A 19,208-nucleotide genomic window follows, 5' to 3' on the forward strand; every position below is an offset into this window, starting at 1 on the left:
TTACGTTCAGAATGCAGGGTTTGGGATTGCGTTATGCTCAGAATGCAGGGTTCGGGATTGCGTTACGCTAAGAATGCAGGGTTCAGGATTGCGTTACGCTAAGAATGCAGGGTTCAGGATTGCGTTACACTCAGAATGCAAGGTTCAGGATTGCGTTACGCTCACAATGCAAAGTTCAGGGTTGCGTTACGCTAAGAATGCAAGGTTCAGGATTGCGTTACGCTCACAATGCAAAGTTCAGGGTTGCGTTACGCTAAGAATGCAAGGTTCAGGATTGCGTTACGCTCAGAATGCAGGGTTCAGGATTGCGTTACGCTCAGAATGCAGGGTTCAGGATTGCGTTACGCTCAGAATGCAGGGTTCAGGATTGCGTTACGCTCAGAATGCAGGGTTCAGGATTGCGTTACGCTCAGAATGCAGGGTTAAGGGTTGTGTTATGCTCAGAATGCAGGGTTCAGGATTGCGTTACACTCAGAATGCAGGGTTCAGGATTGCGTTACGCTCAGAATGCAGGGTTCAGGATTGCGTTACGCTCAGAATGCAGGGTTCAGGATTGCGTTACGCTCAGAATGCAGGGTTAAGGGTTGTGTTATGCTCAGAATGCAGGGTTCAGCAGTGTATTACGCTCACCCGGACAACAATCCGACGGATGGAAGGGGAACGGATCCATATCTGATTCTTTTTTTCAGATCGGACACATCCATTTACACCCACTGCTCCAGAAGCCTACAGGAGAATGTAGGTTTCAATCGGGTCCACCTGAAAAACGGGCAGGCAGACCTGATCGGAAGGTCCTTGTGAAAGGGGCCAAAAGTTACTTAGCTTGGGTTATAACTTGTGATTTCCATAGCAAAACAGGACTCCAGCCTACTCATGCCACTGCAGGAAACAAAGCAAAATGGTTCCAATTTTTTTTTTTTAAACAGTCCAAAAAGGAAAAAATAAAGTTCATTATCAGTGTTTGCATACACTTTTATTTTGATGGATCTAAAAGGGGTCTCTCGTTCCCATTCCAGAACGTTGTAAAGCACAGGCACACTCAATGCGTATACATGATAATCCTGTTTTCCAAAGCTCTCTTTGTTTTTTAGGCTGTAGAAGCAGCAGAGGATGAAGATAATGGAAATGATGAGGTACCCGAAGATACCCCAGGCCTAAATCACTCGGGGGACAAACTGATCAGGAGATTGTCAAGCAGGAAAAGCATCAAGAGAATCTCAGAAAGACAAGACACACAACAGGAAAAGAAGGATAATGAAATGGTGAGTAACGAAAGCTGGGTGATCGTGTACTATACAGTATACAGTATATGTCATTCATCCAGGTCATGGTATAGCTACCGTATTTTTCGCCGTATAAGACGCACCTGCCCATAAGACGCACCTAGGTTTTAGAGGCAGAAAACAGGAAAAAAAAAATTCTGAACTAATGGACTGCAGACACAGTACAGGAGATGACCAGAGACTGCGGACAGCACAGGGATGACCAGAGACTGCGGACAGCACAGGGATGACCAGAGACTGCGGACAGCACAGGGATGACCAGAGACTGCGGACAGCACAGGGATGACCAGAGACTGCGGACAGCACAGATGACTGCTGATCTTTGGGGAGGTGGGGAGCGGGTACCTGAATTTGACAGGTACCCGCTCTTACTTCCGCAGAGTTTTTGTTTGATCTTACCTGTTCCTCAATCCAGCCGCGCGCTGTCTTCCCAGCTTCTGTAATGGCGCTCGGCATGACAGCCGGGTGCCCAGTGCGCATGAGCGAGAAGCACTTGCGCTTTGTGATTGGTCCGGCGGCTTCTGGGATCTGTCATGTGTCCCAGGTACCGCCTTACCATTCACAAAAAGCACCGCTTCTTGCGCATGCGCACTTGGCACCCGGCTGTCATGCCCAGTGCCCACACTACAGAAGCTGGGAAGACAGCACGCCGCTGGATAGAGGAACAGGTAAGGTCCCGCTGCAGAGCTGAGCGGCCGGTCCGGTATTCTGACACGGCCGCGGTGGAAATACCGGACCAGCCGCTCCATGTTCGCTCCATAAGACGCACTGACATTTCCTCCCCAGTTTTGGGGAAGAAAAAGTGCGTCTTATACGGCGAAAAATACGGTAGTAGTAATTAGTCACAATCAAGTAGACTTGCTCAATAATGTTGAAGACGTCTAATTCAATTTCCAAGTATCTTCCTTAGTTCCAGTGAGTGTCAGGGACATAGCCCAGCATTTATAGATACATGGGTAACTCTAATGATGAACGCCAGGCCAACCTCTACATACACAGATGAAATACATATATGACAGTTGTTTTACGGTTTTTATCACCATCAAGTTCTGAAAATTGCATAGGTCTGGGACAGCACACAGCCCTGTCTGGCATGGCAGGAGACCTGATTTTTCTCTGCTGCAATTCAGCAACACTTACAGGTCATGTTCCTCCCCCAGCCTGTGACTGGACAGTAAAAAGAGAAGCAGTAGACTGATGACCACACCTCTCTGTCACTCTGCTCTCTCCTCCTGTGGGCACTGTAGCACAACTACCTGCCTCCTCTGGGCTTCTTTTTCCTCCCCTAATGTGAGAGCTGTTATACAGGGATGCCTGTCTAAGTCAAATATAGATACTTACACTGTTTGCATAAAAAGAAAAAAAAAAAAAGTAATAATGATGACTGAGCCAAATTATTTGTGTCTTTTATGTATTCCACAGTTTTAACCCGTTGACGCTGAGCGCACGAAAATATATGGGCCTTGACGCCAAGTGGCCGCATATCTGCGTGCATTTAGAAAATACATATGTGCTGAGAGTGCGTGCCCTGCGCGCTCGCAGCACATATGTCCGTGACTTACGTAAAGGTCCCGATCGCCCCTTTTGAACGGGACCTTTTCCGATCATGTGACCACCGTGATGGCGAATCACAGTGGTCACATGACCCTAAAACCCCGCCCGCCTCCCAGCTGAAACTCTTAAAGGGCCAGGAGGCGCCAGCGCAAAGAGGTTAAGCAGTGTGTCAAGACAGATGTTGATTGTCTAAGCACAGAACAGGAGGTGTGAGAAAATCCTAATTCTAATTACATCATTCAGTTCCCACAGTACCAAGAAGTCTAGGACAGCTAGTATTAGTTATTCACTACTAGCTATAACATGACCCGGATAAACGAGAATGTTCACATGTCTGGGACATGTGCTAATAGTTTGGGATTTGTGGTCAATTGTGTGGATTGTTGTAAAGATATAAAAGAAAAGATAAAGGTGTAAAAGTAGCATTATATGTGGCCTTTTTTTCTCTGATACCCTAAAGTTAATGACATAGTGACCCCTTGAGCACTTCTTTGAAAAATAATTTGATGGGCCTTTTTTAAAAGCATGCAAAGTGCTGAGAGGTGCAGAGCCCAGGGCAGATGACTTCATCTTTCATCAATCTATACACTAGATGCCATGTGTTACTGGCCTTAAGTGATCTTGATCTACTTTTATATAACACCCTGATATTTGGATATTTTTGAAACGATTGTTTCATAAGTGGAAAAAATTCCCACTGAACCTGCCAGAAATAGTAAAAGGATAATTTCCTCTGCTGTGTTGTTACAGTGCATCCAGAAAGTATTCACAGCGCTTAACTTTTGCCACGTTTTGTTATGTTACAGCCTTATTCCAAAATGGGTTAAATACATTTTTTTCCTCAGCATTCTACAAACAATACCCCATAATGACAATGTGAAAGAAGTTTGTTTTGAAATATTATTTAAAAATAAAAAACGAAAAAACAACACATGTATATAAATATTCACATCCTTTGCTCAATACTTTGTTGAAGCCCCTTTAGCACCAATTACAGCCTCAAGTCGTTTTGAGTATGATGCTACAAGCTTGGCACATCTATTTTTGGGCAATTTCTCCCATTCTTCTTTGCAGTACCTCTCAAGCTCCATCAGGTTGGATGGGGAATGCCGGAGCACAGCCATTTTCAGATCTCTCCAGAGATGTTCAATTTGGTTCAAGTCTGGGCTCTGGCTGAGCCACTCCAGGACATTCACAGAGTTGGCCCATAGCCACTCCTTTGTTATGTGGGCCGTGTGCTTAGTGTCGTTGTCCTGTTGAAAGATGAACCATCACCCCAGTCTAAGGTCCAGAGCGCTCTGAAACAGGTTTTAAACAAGGATGTCTCTGTACATTGCTGCATTCACCTTTCCTTCAATCTGGACTAGTCTCTCAGTTCCTGCAGCTGAAAAACATCCCCACAGCATGATGCTGCCACCACCATGCTTCACTGTAGAGATGGTACTGACCAGGTGGTGAGCGGTGCCTGGTTTCCTCCAGACATGACGCTTGGCATTCAGGCCAAAGAGTTCAATCTTTGTTTCATCAGACCAGGGAGTTTTGTTTCTCATGGTCTGAGAGTCCCTCAGGTGCCTTTTGGCAAACTGCAGGCGGGCTGCCCTTTGTCTTTTACTGAGGAGTGGCTTCTGTCTGGCCACTCTACCATACAGGCCTGATTGGTGGAGTGCTGCAGAGATGGTTATTCTTCTGGAAGGTTCTCCACTCTCCACAGAGAAATGCAGGAGCTCTTTCAGAGTGACAATCGGGTGTTTGGTTACCTCCCTGGCAAAGGCCCTTCTCCCTCGATCGCTCATTTTGGCTGGGTGGCCCCCTCTAGGAAGATTCCTGGTGATTCCAAACTTTTTTCAATTTACAGATGATGGAGGTCACTGTGCGCATTTGGACCTTCAATGCTACAGACATTTTTCTCTACCCTTCCCCAGATCTGGGCCTTGATACAATCCTGTCCTTGAGATCTACAGACAATTCCTTGGACTTCATGGCTTGGTTTGTGCTCTGACATGCTCTCTTATCTATGGGACCGTATATAGACAGGTTTATGCCTTTCCTAATCATGTCCAATCAACTGAATTTCCCACAGGTGGACTCCCATCAAGTTGTGGAAACATCTCAAGGATGATCAGTGGGAACAGGATGCACCAGAGCTCAATTTTGAGTGTCATGGCAAAGGCTGTGAATACTTAGGTACATGTGGGTTTTTTTCATTTTTTATTTTTAACAAATTGCAAAGATTTCAAAACGAACTTCTTTCACATTGTCACTATGGGGTATTGTTTGTAGAATGTTGAGGGAAAAAATTAATTTAATCCATTTTGGAATAAGGCTGTAACATAACAAAATGGGGCAAAAGTTAAACGCTGTGAATACTTTCTGGATGCACTGTATCAGTTAACATTGTTCCCTGCTCTCTATGCAGACTGCAGGACACCCCCTATGTTATGAAGAAGAGAAAAGTGGGAAAGCGTTTTTTGTAATCCCAACACACATCCTGTCCTAAGGTGTCAACACTGCTCCTCCATAAATTCAGAAAAGGAAGTAAACGTTGTCCCCCAGGATAGGATGTATGTTACTGGCAGAATGCTCAGTTAAACATATAAAAAAAAAATCAAAATGTGAAAAAAAGAAAACTATTGCAGCCACCACTTCTAAGGTCTGGAAAACCACAATAAATTACATTTTTGTTTTTGAGTTTAGTTATGCTTTAAAGGAATAAATAGGATTGACTGACCATTGAGAAGTAAGCCTAAGGCAGAGATGACAATTGGCCAGCGTATGAACTTCGCTCCTTTTCCGTTGATCTAATGTAATGAATGATGCAGCATTTGGTCATGTTACTGTGAAACGCTGGGATCCCAGATTCATGCTTTCTACTTGACAGGCAATAATTACTTTTTTAGCTACTTATTGCTCTAGGAACAGGATGGTTAGGATCAATCACAATGATAATATATTAAAATCATAATATAACCGTGTCTTTTGTGTTTCACAGAGTGATGAGCCTCCCCCAGTCTCATTCTTCAAGATCCTAAAGCTAAATAAACCAGAGTGGCCATATTTTGTGGTGGGGGTCATCTGTGCGATAATCAATGGTGGTACACGGCCCGCATTCGCCATTATATTTTCTAGGATTATTGGGGTATGGTGGATATAAAGTATAATATTTTTATTTTCCTCTGTCTTAGTTTCTTTTTCTGTTACTAGTTATTCAAAGAGTTGTGTCATGCAATAAGCCTAGTTTTACATTTCATCTGACGGTGAGTGTTGTTATCATGCCACATTTGAGGGGCAAGTATAAAGAAGCCTGGGGAGAAACAGATTTGTTTATCTGACTTTGATGCAGTCCTGATCTCCTCACTAGGTCTACACAGACACAGTCTAACAGGACTACAGAGTCAAACACAGAAAGATCCAACAAAGGAGCATAGATAAGGGGGGGATAGGGGGGTCCAAACCATACCCGAGTGTCTTTGTCACCGCAGATAGCATGGATACTGGGTGGCACCTGAAGCACTGCAGCCACAGCTCTTGCCACCTGTCACAAGTCACAGACAGGCAGTGGCAGTTCAGAGAGAAGGAGGCTCCTCCTCCTCAGCTCCAGCCACATGACAGAGCTGAGGGAGGCTTTCCCCCAACTGACCTCACTCTGAGCTGCCTGGTCTGATGAGTGTATTTAATGGAGGGAGGAGAGCTACATGGGGGGGGGGCTGTTTTACCTTTTAAAGAGCTAGTCCACTCAGAAGTGATATTTTCCTTATATATGAAGACTGGTGGGTTGAGTAACCCCCTGGCCTTTTTGGCTTGGACACACCAAAAGTGAGATCTCTCCGCCATCAATTTTGACTCTGATCCTGGGAGTTTTGGGTGTTCCCATACACATTTGTGTGTTCCAGCTATGCCTCCTAAATCCTTCAAAATAAAAAATAAATATACAGTATACCCAGCAGGGATGGTGGAAACCCCTAAATGCCTGGTCATAACCGGTGAGATTTGTAATGCGATTTGCCATGTGATGCGAGTTTCAAATTGCATGGCAAGTCACACCCTATTGTCCGCAATTCTGACTTGGTCGGATTCGCACCGCTTCTGAAAGTAGTGCATGCACTACTTCAGGTGCGACATGCATAGACATCTGTGCCATGCAAGCCACACATGTCTTGTAAGTCACACCTTGAGTCGGAATGGCATCCAACTTTGAAATCGTGCAACTTCACTGGATTTCAACGTCGAAGCAGTGTGACTGGGACTTACAATGGGCATGGCAGGTGTGCAGTCCAGGAACTGAGAGCAGAGATCTTTTAAGTTCCCAACACTCCACCAATTTTGGGTGGACTGACTCTATAACAATCTGCACAGCTGAGTTTTTTATATTTTAGCCACAAAATGGAATTTATTTCTAAGGTTTGGCTAGAGTGTAGAAAAGTAGGAAGCTTTGTTACTTTGACATTATTATTTGTATTCCCAAAGTAGAGCTTTCCCTCACTTCTGTCCTGATGACACTAAAGAAAGTAAAACCTTTTGGCCACAGTCAAAAGAAAAACCTGACAGAGGACCTAACCCTCTCCCTGTTCTTGTCACAATGGAAAATAGTTTTGCTGTAATGTAATATCATCTATGTTTCAGGTATTTGCAGGCCAGGCAGATGAGATTAGATCGAGAAGCAACTTGTTCTCACTGATGTTTGTGGCCCTTGGAGGAGTCTCTTTTGTGACCTTTTTCCTACAGGCATGTATTTGGTGTTGGTATTCACCCATTGTTATTACTTTGTACCATTTGCTTTTTCTGACAGTCTTCTCACTAATGTTATTCACTTGCCCTCCTGAGGATTTACCCCCCTTCCTGACCAGGCCATTTTTTGCGTTACGGTGCTGCGTTAATTTAACTGACAATTGTGCGGTCATGCAACGCTGCACCTAAAATTAAATTACGTTCTTTTTTTCCCATGAATTGAGCTTTCTCGTGGTATTTGATTGCCTGTGCGGGTTTTATTTTCTGCGCTATAAAAAAAACAAAGACCGACAATTTTAAGAAAAAAAACTATATTTTTGACTTTTTGCTATAAACATATCCAGTAAAAAAATTTTAAAAATCAAATTTCATCATAAATTTAAGCCAAAATGTATTCTGCTCCATGTCTTTGCTAAATAAAAATGTCCCCTGTAAATTAATTGGCTTATGTGAAAAGTATAGCGTTTACAAATGGTGGTATACAGTGGGGCAAAAAAGTATTTAGTCAGCCACCAATTGTGCAAGTTCTCCCACTTAAAAAGATGAGATAGGCCTGTAATTGGCATCATAGGTAGACCTCAACTATGAGAGACAAAATGAGAAAAAAATCCAGACAATCACATTGGCTGATTTGGAAAGAATTTATTTGCAAATTATGGTGGAAAATAAGTATTTGGTCACCTACAAACAAGATTTCTGGCTCTCACAGACCTGTACCTTCTTCTTTAAGAGGCTCCTCTGTCCTGCACTCATTACCTGTATCAATGGCACCTGTTTGAACTTGTTATCAGTATAAAAGACACCTGTCCACAACCTCAAACAGTCACACTCCAAACTCCACTATGGTGAAGATCAAAGAGCTGTCGAAGGACACCAGAAACAAAATTGTAGACCTGCACCAGGCTGGGAAGACTGAATCTGCAATAGGCAAGCAGCTTGGTGTGAATAAATCAACTGTGGGAGCAATAATTAGAAAATGGAAGACATACAAGACCACTGATAATCTCCCTCGATCTGAGGCTCCATGCAAGATCTCACCCCGTGGGGTCAAAATGATCACAAGAACGGTGAGCAAAAATCCCAGGACCACACGGGGGACCTAGTGAATGACCTGCAGAGAGCTGGGACCAATGTAACAAAGGCTACCATCAGTAACACACTACTCCGCCAGGGACTCAGATCCTGCAGTGCCAGACGTGTCCCCCTGCTTAAGCCAGTACATTTCTGGGCCCGTCTGAAGTTTGCTAGAGAGCATTTGGATGATCCAGAAGAGCATTGGGAGAATGTCTATGGTCAGATGAAACCAAAATAGAACTGTTTGGTACAGACACAACTCATCGTGTTTGAAGGACAGAGAATGCTGAGTTGCATCCAAAGAACACCATACCTACTGTGAAGCATGCGGGTGGCAACATCATGCTTTGGGGCTGTTTCTCCGCAAAGGGACAAGGACGACTGATCCATGTACAGGACAGAATGAATGGGGCCATGTATCGTGAGATTTTGAGTGCAAACCTCCTTCCATCAGCAAGGGCATTGAAGATGAAACGTGGCTGGGTCTTCCAACATGACAATGATCCCAAACATACTGCCCGGGCAACGAAGGAGTGGCTTCGTAAGAAGCATTTCAAGGTCCTGGAGTGGCCTAGCCAGTCTCCAGATCTCAACCCCATAGAAAACCTTTGGAGGGAGTTGAAAGTCCGTGTTGCCCAGCGAAAGCCCCAAAACATCACTGCTCTAGAGGAGATCTGCATGGAGGAATGGGCCAACATACCAGCAACAGTGTGTGCCAACCTTGTGAAGACTTACAGGAAACGTTTGACCTCTATCATTGCCAACAAAGGATATATAACAAAGTATTGAGATGAACTTTTGATATTGACCAAATACTTATTTTCCTCCATAATTTGCAAATAAATTCTTTCCAAATCAGCCAATGTGATTGTCTGGATTTGTTTTCTCATTTTGTCTCTCATAGTTGAGGTCTACCTATGATGCCAATTACAGGCCTCTCTCATCTTTTTAAGTGTGAGAACTTGCACAATTGGTGGCTGACTAAATACTTTTTTGCCCACTGTATATACTGGGCTTTAAAAAAAAAAAATTTTTTACTAGTAATGGCGGCGATCAGCGCTTTATAGTGGGACCGCGGGCATTCTGAAACTGGAGGGAACTGACTCGGTGTCACTGACATCTCCAGTGACACCAATACTATGATCAGTGCTAAAAAGGGTGCGATAAAAAAAGTGCGATCAAAGGGTTAACTGTGTGCTATTTCACTATGTCCTATATCTTCATGCTTCATTGTAATCACACTGCTTTGCATGGCTGTGCCACGCACAGCCATCCAAAGCAGTGTGAATGAGCCGACAGGCAGGAGAACTGTTTTGTTATAAACTCCCTGTAGGAGATCCTCTGCAATCACCGGGCACCGGAGAGTAATCATCGGCTGGGACCCGGTGATTGGCAGCCACGAATGGCGGTGTGGGTAGGGCGCACATGCGCTTCGTGAGCGCCCCCTACCCGGAAATGCAAAATCACGTGTATATACGTGATTTTGAGCACCTGTGCCTCCCTGTAGCAGTATTTCTGCTGTAGGGTGGTCGGGAAGTGGTTATATACAAAACAGGAAGTCACATGAAGACAACTTTATAGCATTAACTCCTAAAGCCCAGCTGAAGTCACACAGCCCTGTACTACCGCGTGTTATGATTTCTGACTGATTTTTGTGTGAAAATGCTTTAATGCTTTTAGATCGTAAGCTTCACGAGCAGGGCCCTCCTATCCCTCTTGTATTGAACTGTGATGTAATGGCACTGTCTCCCGTTATATTGTAAAGCGCTGCACAAACTGTTGGCACTATATAAATCCTGTATAATAATAATAATCCTTTTTCTTCCTGCCATCACATTGCAGTACCCTGTGCTGACAGAGCTGAGTAACAGCCACACCCCTCATCTCAGATTTGTATTGCAGAAGGGGTGTATCTGACCAGATCGCCTACATTTATAAATGCACAGTCTTAAAGTAGAACTACCTTTTTTAAAGTGGTTAATCAGTTGCAATTATCTGTGGGTGACCCTGTTAACTCAACAAAAGTCAGTTATTCAATTGACTTTTTTTTTTGAAGGAGCTGGGTGGAACATTGTCCAATCAGATACACTCACTGTTCAGGTATTGTGACAGCCATGGGTGCCAGCTGTCAGAATACAATAATCCATATGGGAGATTCCGCCATCCACTCTAAAGAAATTTCTGTCTTTTGGCCCGTGGGCCGAAGTAGAAACATCTATATGTGTATAGCTGGCTTTACTTTGATGCTTTTGACCTACACAGCCATATTCAGACACAACAGGACCAGCACATAAAAATATATGAAATGCTTCTATACATTTCATGTAACGTAATTGTTATACTGTATGTATATAATCTCTGACATTTTTTTTTTATTTAGGGATTTACATTTGGGAAAGCAGGGGAGATCCTTACGAAGAGGCTGAGACTTCTGACATTCAAAGCAATGCTGAGACAGGTCAGCCACTGAAGGGTATATATGTACAGCTCTGCTCTGTTCTGTGATGTGACAGTCTGAGAATGGAACTATAACCTTTCTCTATTGATACATGGTACACATACTACCAATACGCAAAGGTCTCAAACAATAGAGGACAACCCATAGGGTAAGGTCTGGGGGGGTCATTGATAGTCTTGGAGCCTGCTTTAGAATAGAGCCCTGGCAAATGCTTAAAGTATTTGAAACCGCTTCTGTCTGTTCTGTTCAATATACCATTGAAAATATTTTGTTTTATTTGTTTGATAAATGCAAAAATATACCCATTAGTCCTGCCAGAAATCTTCAGATCCAATAACTTTCTGTGTACTCTACCTGTGCTGACTGTTGTCAGTGTTATTCTCAGTTCTCTCTGTGGACTAGAAAACACCCTCACCCTATGTTATTGAGAAGAAGAGAAGAGTGGGTGGAGTGTTCTTTACTTCTAAAATACTTTCTGTTCTTGGGTGACTATGCTGCTAATCCCTAGATACAACAAAGTGTTGTGTTGTCACCATAGGACCGACGATGGGTTGCTGCTGGCAGGATCCCAGGTAAAAATAAAAGGAAAATATCCTGAAAAATAATGCAGCCACCACATCTGAGGACTGGTAATCTACAAAATATTAAAGTGTTTTTCCAGTGTATTTTAACTGGATGAATGCAGCAGAATATAAAATATACCTGTTACACTTTTCTGCTGCTCTTAGTCATCCCTTCTAAGTCACTGGTCACTCCGCTTTATGTGCAATTTCAGAACGATTTCAGGTGCAAGTTCTGAAGACTTTATTGCCACTTGTGAAGATTTTCAACGATTTCTTGCAATTTGCAGTGCGATTTCCATTATATCCTATGTAAAACAAATATTGTATGTGGAAACAAAACTGCAGCAAAAGTAAAGAAATGCCCGTAGCGAAAGAAAGAAGAAATAGCGCAGGGCATACATGACTAGGCCCAGAGTGGGGGAAGGAAGAGCAGAAAGGGTTAAGGTAGCTCCAGGAGGATTTTGTTATTGTTAGTGGGGGGTAGCTGATTGGTAGAGGTTGGTGTAGGTGGGGTTTTGCTGCACCTTAGGATGGGAGGTTCTGTGAGGGGGAGTCAGTTAGCTGGACGGCAAGAGTGTGAGCTTGGTGTCTGTTTAGCACACCTTGCTTCAGGCCACCTTTAGCCCTGCCATGGACGGCCTTTTGGCTCAGCTGCAGGAGGCAGCAGAGGACAGGGGGATGGACTGGCTGCAGAGCCGTGTCTCGGATCTCTTGCAGGATCCGGGCTCATCTCCTGCAGCAGGGGGGCGGGAGGGCCCACGTGCTCGGAGGTCTAGGCCTCCGGAACGCTTTAGCCCGGGCTCCCCCCCCCCCTCCCAGAGCTCAGCACCACCATGGGAGCCCCGCTCGGGCCCCTCCGGCTCCGCTTGCAGGGCGCTCCCTTGCCTCTGCTAGCGGGGAAGCCGGGAGGAATCCCCGCCATCGGCGGAGCTCAGTGGGTGGGGCCTCGTGCGGGGGAAGCCCCTCCCCCCCGCCCACACGGCATGGAGGCAGAAGCAGAATCTGCGGCTCCTCCACTGACAAGGTGCCGGTCAGGGAGGGAGCCCTGCGTGGGAGGCGCACAGCTGCGGCTACCGGGCTGTCTCCTGTTGCGGCCGGCGGGCCCCCTGAGAAGTCTGGGGCTCCGGCTCCGGTGAGGCAGCAGCGTGGGATCGGCACTGGACGGAGTGCAGCAGGGAGTTCTGCGGCTGCTGGGCTGTCTACTGCTGCGGCCGGCGGGCCCCCTGGACGGTCTGGTGCTCTTGCTCCACAGCAGCATCAGCGGAAGACTGGAGCTGGGCGGAGGGCAGCTGGCAGTGCTGCAGGTCGGAGCCCAGGGACGGCGGTGAGCGTGTCTGGTGCCGGGAGGCGGAGTCGTGAGCGGCACAGACCAGCAGGACCCGTGGCTCCTGGGACCGGGAGGCCATCTGAACAGCGTGCGGAGGACGAGAGGTCGGAGGGCGAGCTGTCGGAACCCGATGCGGGGGCGACGGCTGGCCGCTCTACAACGGTGGATCGTGAGCACGCGGCTGAAGGGGCATCTCCTGGGCAGCCTGGTGAGTTACCTGTTCTGGGGTCTATCTCTTTTTCTTCTGCGTTACGGGACCTGCTGGGGGGTGGTAGGGCCGCTACGGTGGGCGCGGCCTCTGCGGCGTGCACTGTCGGCGTTCCCCCGTCGGGTATGGGTGGGGGTCTCGGTGATGTGATTTCCGGTTTGCGGGACCTGTTGCGGCGTCTTGAGTGGGGCGCCTGGGCCGGCTTCTGCGTGGCTCCCGCCGGATGGTGGGGAAGGTTTCGGGGTTCTTGTACAGGACAGCGGGGACGTGCGGCATCCGGGGGTCTCTTCTCCTCCGGGGTCTGGGCTAGGGGTTGTTCCGGCCACGACAGGTGATCGGGGTTCTGCGGCCCCCTCCGCGGTGTTGGGTGCAGATTCGAGGGTGTCCGGGCCTGTCGGCTTGGCGGACTCGGCCAGGGGCGAAGTGTACGTGTGTTTTGAGGGCCCTTTGGGTGCGCATTTACAGTCGGAGGTACGGGAGTAGCTTTGGAGTGGGGAGTACGTTGATATATTCTCACTCTTGCCTTTGGAGCGTTTTCCTTTTGAAGGGTCCCGGGTTGACGAGAGTAGGCAGGTGGAAGCGGAGCAGCGGCGTTTTCGTTTTATCCCGCGTACCTTTGCAAATTGGTTGCAGGCGTTCGCGATCATGGCTAGTGATTAGGGAGGAGGCTCCTGAACATTGCTCGGCACTGTTCTGTTACCTTGATGCCATTGGTGAGGCTCACAGGGTTTCTGGGGGTACTGCGTGGCTTCGGTACGTTGAGCAGTTTAGGCAGCGGAGGGCGGTTCGCCAGTCGTTGCGTTGGGATCATAAGGACGTTGGCCTCTGGATGCGACTCATGACACCGGCGAGGGCCCCTGGTTTGTTTTTTCAGAGCGGGCCGGCGGTTCGTTCTTCCCGGGACAATCGGCCTCCAGGCGTCAGGGGTTCTTCTGGCAGTTCCAAGAGGGGACGTGTTGATTTGGTGGGTCTTGCCGTTTTAGGCACAAATGTTCCGGGTGCGGGGGCTCCCATCCCTTGTCGCGCTGTTTCCAGCGGGGTCGAGGCCTTTCCGGAGAGCATGCTGGTAAGAGGGACGACTCCGGTGCGAGTGGAAAGGATGGGGCTTTTCTTAAAGAGGTATCCTGATCGCGCAGCTGCAGTGTTGCTGACGGCGGGTTTTTCGGAGGGTTTTCGCATCCCGTGTACTTTGACTTTGATTCCTCCCTTAGCTCGGAATTTGCGGTCGGCCTTGCGGCATGAGGAGGGGGTTTCGGCTAAGTTGCGTAAGGAAGTGGGGTTGGGACGCATGGGGGGGTCCGTTTGCTTGCGCTCCGTTTTCGGATTTGGTTGTTTCTCCCTTGGGGGTTGTGCCCAAGAAGGAGCCCAATGCGTTTAGGTTAATTCACCACCTGTCCTTCCCTAAGGGGGGGTCGGTGAATGATGCTATTGATTCGGAGTCATGTTCGGTGTCTTACACGTCTTTTGATGTGGCTGTTTTCTGGGTCCGTCGGTATGGGCGCGGTGCGCTCATGGCGAAATCGGACGTTGAGTCGGCTTTTCGGCTGTTGCCAGTCCATCCGGACAGTTTTCGTTTTTTGGGTTGTCATTGGCAGGGCTATTTTTACGTTGATAAGTGCCTTCCTATGGGGTGTTCTATATCTTGCGCTTTGTTCGAGAGGTTCAGTTAATTCGTGGAGTGGGTGGTGCGGGATGTCTCAGGGGTGAATTCGGTCATCCAATATTTGGATGATTTTCTTTGCGTGGGTCCGCCAGATTCCGGAGTATGTGCAGTTTTGCTGGCCACTTTGCAACACTTTGCTGAACGTTTCGGGGTTCCTCTGGCGGTGGATAAGACTGTGGGCCCGGCTATGGAGATGACTTTCTTGGGCATTGTTTTGGATTCCGGCACGATGGAGTGCCGCTTGCCTGAGGTTAAGCTGGTGGCTCTACCAGGGGAACTACGTGGGGTGCTGGGGCAAGCGAAAAATTCAGCTGCGGGCCTTACAGTCGTTGTTGGGCAAAACTTCACTTCGCTTGTCGGATTCTGCCCATGGGTCGGGTGTTTGGCGGCGGAGACGGCAGGGATTACCTCCCCTTTACATTTTATTCGGTTGACTCGGGATCATCGGGAGGACTTGCATTTGTGGCACACCTTTTTGGATTCGTTTAATGGGCGGGCTCTCTGGATGTCTGGCCCTGTTAGCAATTTTGACTTGGAATGGTTCAGGGACGCGGCGGCGTCGCCGGGCTATGGGGCTTTTTCCAGGGTTGATGGAGTACGGCCTCGTGGCCAGCTTCCTGGCGGGAGGCGGGTTTTCTTCGCAACTTGGTGTTGTTGGAACTTTTTCCGGTGTTGGCGGTTGAGGTTTGGGGAGAGGATTTTCGAAATCTAAACGTGCGTTGTCACTGTGACAATTTGGGGGTGGTTCAGGTCATCAATCGGGTCTCAGCTTCTTCACGACCGGTGGTGGCCTTGCTTCGCCATTTAGTGTTGCGTTGTCTGCGTCTGAATGTTTTTCTCCATGCGGTGCGTCTCCCTGGGGTTGATAACACCGTGGCTGACGCTTTGTCTCGCTTTCAGTGGGACAAATTCCGAGAGGTGGCGCCGGCGGCGGAGCAACACGGGGTTCCTTGTCCCGACGGGCTGTGGGAGATTGCCTTGGAGTCCTTGCGGGCTGGATCCGGCGTTCGGTGAGTGAGGCGACTTGGTCTGCATACTCTAGGGTCTGGTGGGAGTGGCTGGATCTGCTACAGCGGGTTGAGATTGATCCCTGGGGGCCGGAGGTGTTTTTGGCGGTATTGTACTTTGTGGCGCGGAATTTTGAGCGGGGGGTGTCGGCTGCTGCGGTGGATCGCCGACTGGCGGGTTTGGCATTCTTCTTTAAGTTGCAAGGGTGTCAGGATTTCACTGAAGATTTTTTGGGTTCGGCAGGCTCTCCGGGGTTACCAGAGCGCTCATCGATGTAAGGATTCTCGTCGTCCGGTGTCTTTTGAGTTGTTGGGGTCTTTGTTTGTGCATTGGTGGTCTGTGTGTTCTTCGGACTTTGAGGTGTGCTTATTTCGGGCGGCTTTTGCGGTAGCCTTTTTTGGGGCGTTGCGTATTGGGGAGCTCGTTAGCCCGTCCAAATCGGTTCTTGGGGGGTTATTGGTGGATGAAGTCAGGTGCTTCGGTGAATGGGTGGAGGTGCTGGTACGTCGGTCTAAGACGGACCAATTGGGACGTGGTGGTCGGGTGCGTTTTTTCGTTCTTCCGGCTTCGCTGGTGTGCCCAGTGCGGGCGGTTCGGGAATTTTTGTCCCGTCGTCCAGTGGGGCATGGGTGTTTTTTTTTTCAGGCACGCTGAGCGGGAGCTGGTGTGAGATGTCAAGCTGGACTTTCTTCAGTTGCGGCGGGCTTATCCGGGGATGGTGGTGGTGTGGTCCGACATTGTCGCCCGTGCCTCTTGGCGTTGGGCGCGGTCGGTAGAGAGGCTCAACAAGGCTCGGATTAAGGCTAACAGAGAGGTGGGGCGTTTCTTTAGTCACCATGGGGGGTTGGTGGTCTGGCGCTTGGAGTTGGAGGTGGATACTTGGCGGTATCTCAGGTGCGATGGGGTACATTTGAATGCGGTTGGGACGGATTTATGGTCCCTGGATCTGCAGGATGGCATGCAGCGGGCTGTTCGTTTGTGGCGTGGCACGCATGGGTAAGGGCTTACCCAGCGTGCTGTGGCGGTTGTTGGTCTTTGGAGGCGGTTCTTATTTGGAAGGTAAACAACAATGGTGTGGGACCCATCCGTGGTATGGGATGCCCGGGGACATTCCCAGTTAACCAAGGTTTAACTGGAAGGTGGTGGTGCTGCACTGCGGACGGTATGGTTGTCTCCGAGCTGGTTGGTTGCGGCTGGAGGCCTAGTGTATATGGTTGTCCGCAGGTGCATTTCGGATCGTTTTGGGGTGCCTTCGAAGACCAACAACAATTATGTGGGTTTCTGTTATAAGGAATGGTTGGTGTATTGTAACTTGAGTTGTTAATAAAAGGCCATGTTGGCCATTTACTCCAAAATTGGTGTTATGTCTTTTGTTAGTATAATTGGTTAAGGGGAAGGGGGTTGGTGCGGAACGGTAATGGTGGTAATGGGGAAGTGGACAAGCCTATCTCTGGTGCAATAGTCAAGAAATGCCCGTAGCGAAAGAAAGAAGAAATAGCGCAGGTCATACATGACTATGCCCAGAGTGGGGGAAGGAAGAGCAGAAAGGGTTAAGGTAGCTCCAGGAGGATTTTGTTATTGTTAGTGGGGGGTAGCTGATTGGTAGAGGTTGGTGTAGGTGGGGTTTTGCTGCACCTTAGGATGGGAGGTTCTGTGAGGGGGAGTCAGTTAGCTGGACGGCAAGAGTGTGAGCTTCCCTCCCGCCCTCCCTGTTTGGGTGAGTTTTGGGTCCCTCCAGGTAGAGGGGGGGATTATGTTGGTTCATGGGCGGTTGTTGGTCTTTGGAGGCGGTTCTTATTTGGAAGGTAAACAACAATGGTGTGGGACCCATCCGTGGTATGGGATGCCCGGGGACATTCCCAGTTAACCATGGTTTAACTGGAAGGTGGTGGTGCTGCACTGCGGACGGTATGGTTGTCTCTGAGCTGGTTGGTTGCGGCTGGAGGCCTAGTGTATATGGTTGTCCGCAGGTGCATTTCGGATCGTTTTGGGGTGCCTTCGAAGACCAACAACAATTCTGTGGGTTTCTGTTATAAGGAATGGTTGGTGGCGGTTGTTGGTCTTTGGAGGCGGTTCTTATTTGGAAGGTAAACAACAATGGTGTGGGACCAATCCGTGGTATGGGATGCCCGGGGACATTCCCAGTTAACCAAGGTTTAACTGGAAGGTGGTGGTGCTGCACTGCGGACGGTATGGTTGTCTCCGAGCTGGTTGGTTGCGGCTGGAGGCCTAGTGTATATGGTTGTCCGCAGGTGCATTTCGGATCGTTTTGGGGTGCCTTCGAAGACCAACAACAATTATGTGGGTTTCTGTTATAAGGAATGGTTGGTGTATTGTAACTTGAGTTGTTAATAAAAGGCCATGTTGGCCATTTACTCCAAAATTGGTGTTATGTCTTTTGTTAGTATAATTGGTTAAGGGGAAGGGGGTTGGTGCGGAACGGTAATGGTGGTAATGGGGAAGTGGACGAGCCTATCTCTGGTGCAATAGTCATGAAAGAACTACTTTAGAAACTGTGCTGCAGAAAATCGCAAATGTTAAGACACTGAGATTGTATGACCGAGCACGTAAAGCCTCTAGCTTTGCCTTTCTTTACAAAAACCTTTATTCAATTTACTCCTTGTATCAGGCCCCTCTGTGCTACCCTGGACCTTAACGAGGAACTACGCTGCATCTGCAACAAAAATCAAAAGAGCTATTTATTTTTAATAGTCTAAACAAACTGACCCATCCATCCATGTCTCCATGCTTTATTTTGCTGAGTATTCATTTTGAAAAACACCCTCTAGTACTTTTGGCTGTGGCCATGTTGAGTAAGGGCAGATTAATCATGCAAAATTTACTTCCTGGAATCCATCTTTGCTCAGGCATGCAAGCAGGAGGATGTACTTAGGTGAGAAAACTCCTCCTGAAGGCTCCTGGGATGTATGACATCATTTGCCTAGGCAGGGAAACCAGGAAGTAACTGAAGAAATGTAAAAAAAAAAAAAGTTTAAAACAAGTAAATATAATATACTTTCCTATCCATTTACTAATCATAGCAGCATAAGGATTCAAAGTAGTCCATGTTGAATGAGGGAGTGAAGTTCCGCTTTAACTTCGTTCTTTCTGCCTTGCAGAAATTACCCTTTCAACCATTGGGGACATTCCACAAGAATCCCTGACCAACATGGTAGCTGTTTTCTGATAACTATAATGTCTATGGGCGTACCTCAGAACTGGCAGCTCTTTCCTGCTAAGAGTCCTCCCTCATAACTCACAATTTATTTATTTTGGGTACTTATATAGCGCCATCAATTTTACGCAGCGCTTTTTATATATTGTACATTCACATCAGTCCCTAAC

The 19,208-nt window shown here is 47.7% G+C and overlaps 1 protein-coding gene across 1 annotated transcript in view; it reads left to right on the plus strand.

Annotated features, from left to right (window-relative positions):
* Positions 1-19,208, plus strand: part of LOC149470179 (ATP-dependent translocase ABCB1-like) — a 79,012-nt gene that overhangs the window by 35,824 nt on the left and 23,980 nt on the right. Inside the window, exons 15-18 of the mRNA XM_089666258.1 lie at positions 1,092-1,262; positions 5,827-5,973; positions 7,458-7,559; positions 11,017-11,094. Of these exons, the coding sequence (XP_089522384.1) occupies positions 1,092-1,262; positions 5,827-5,973; positions 7,458-7,559; positions 11,017-11,094 (498 nt within the window). The remainder of the gene's footprint in view (positions 1-1,091; positions 1,263-5,826; positions 5,974-7,457; positions 7,560-11,016; positions 11,095-19,208) is intronic.

This window comes from Staurois parvus, unplaced genomic scaffold (assembly GCF_062004578.1).
Source record: "Staurois parvus isolate SC_StPar_1 unplaced genomic scaffold, SC_StPar_1.0 ptg000051l, whole genome shotgun sequence".
NCBI classification, from domain to species: domain Eukaryota; kingdom Metazoa; phylum Chordata; class Amphibia; order Anura; family Ranidae; genus Staurois; species Staurois parvus.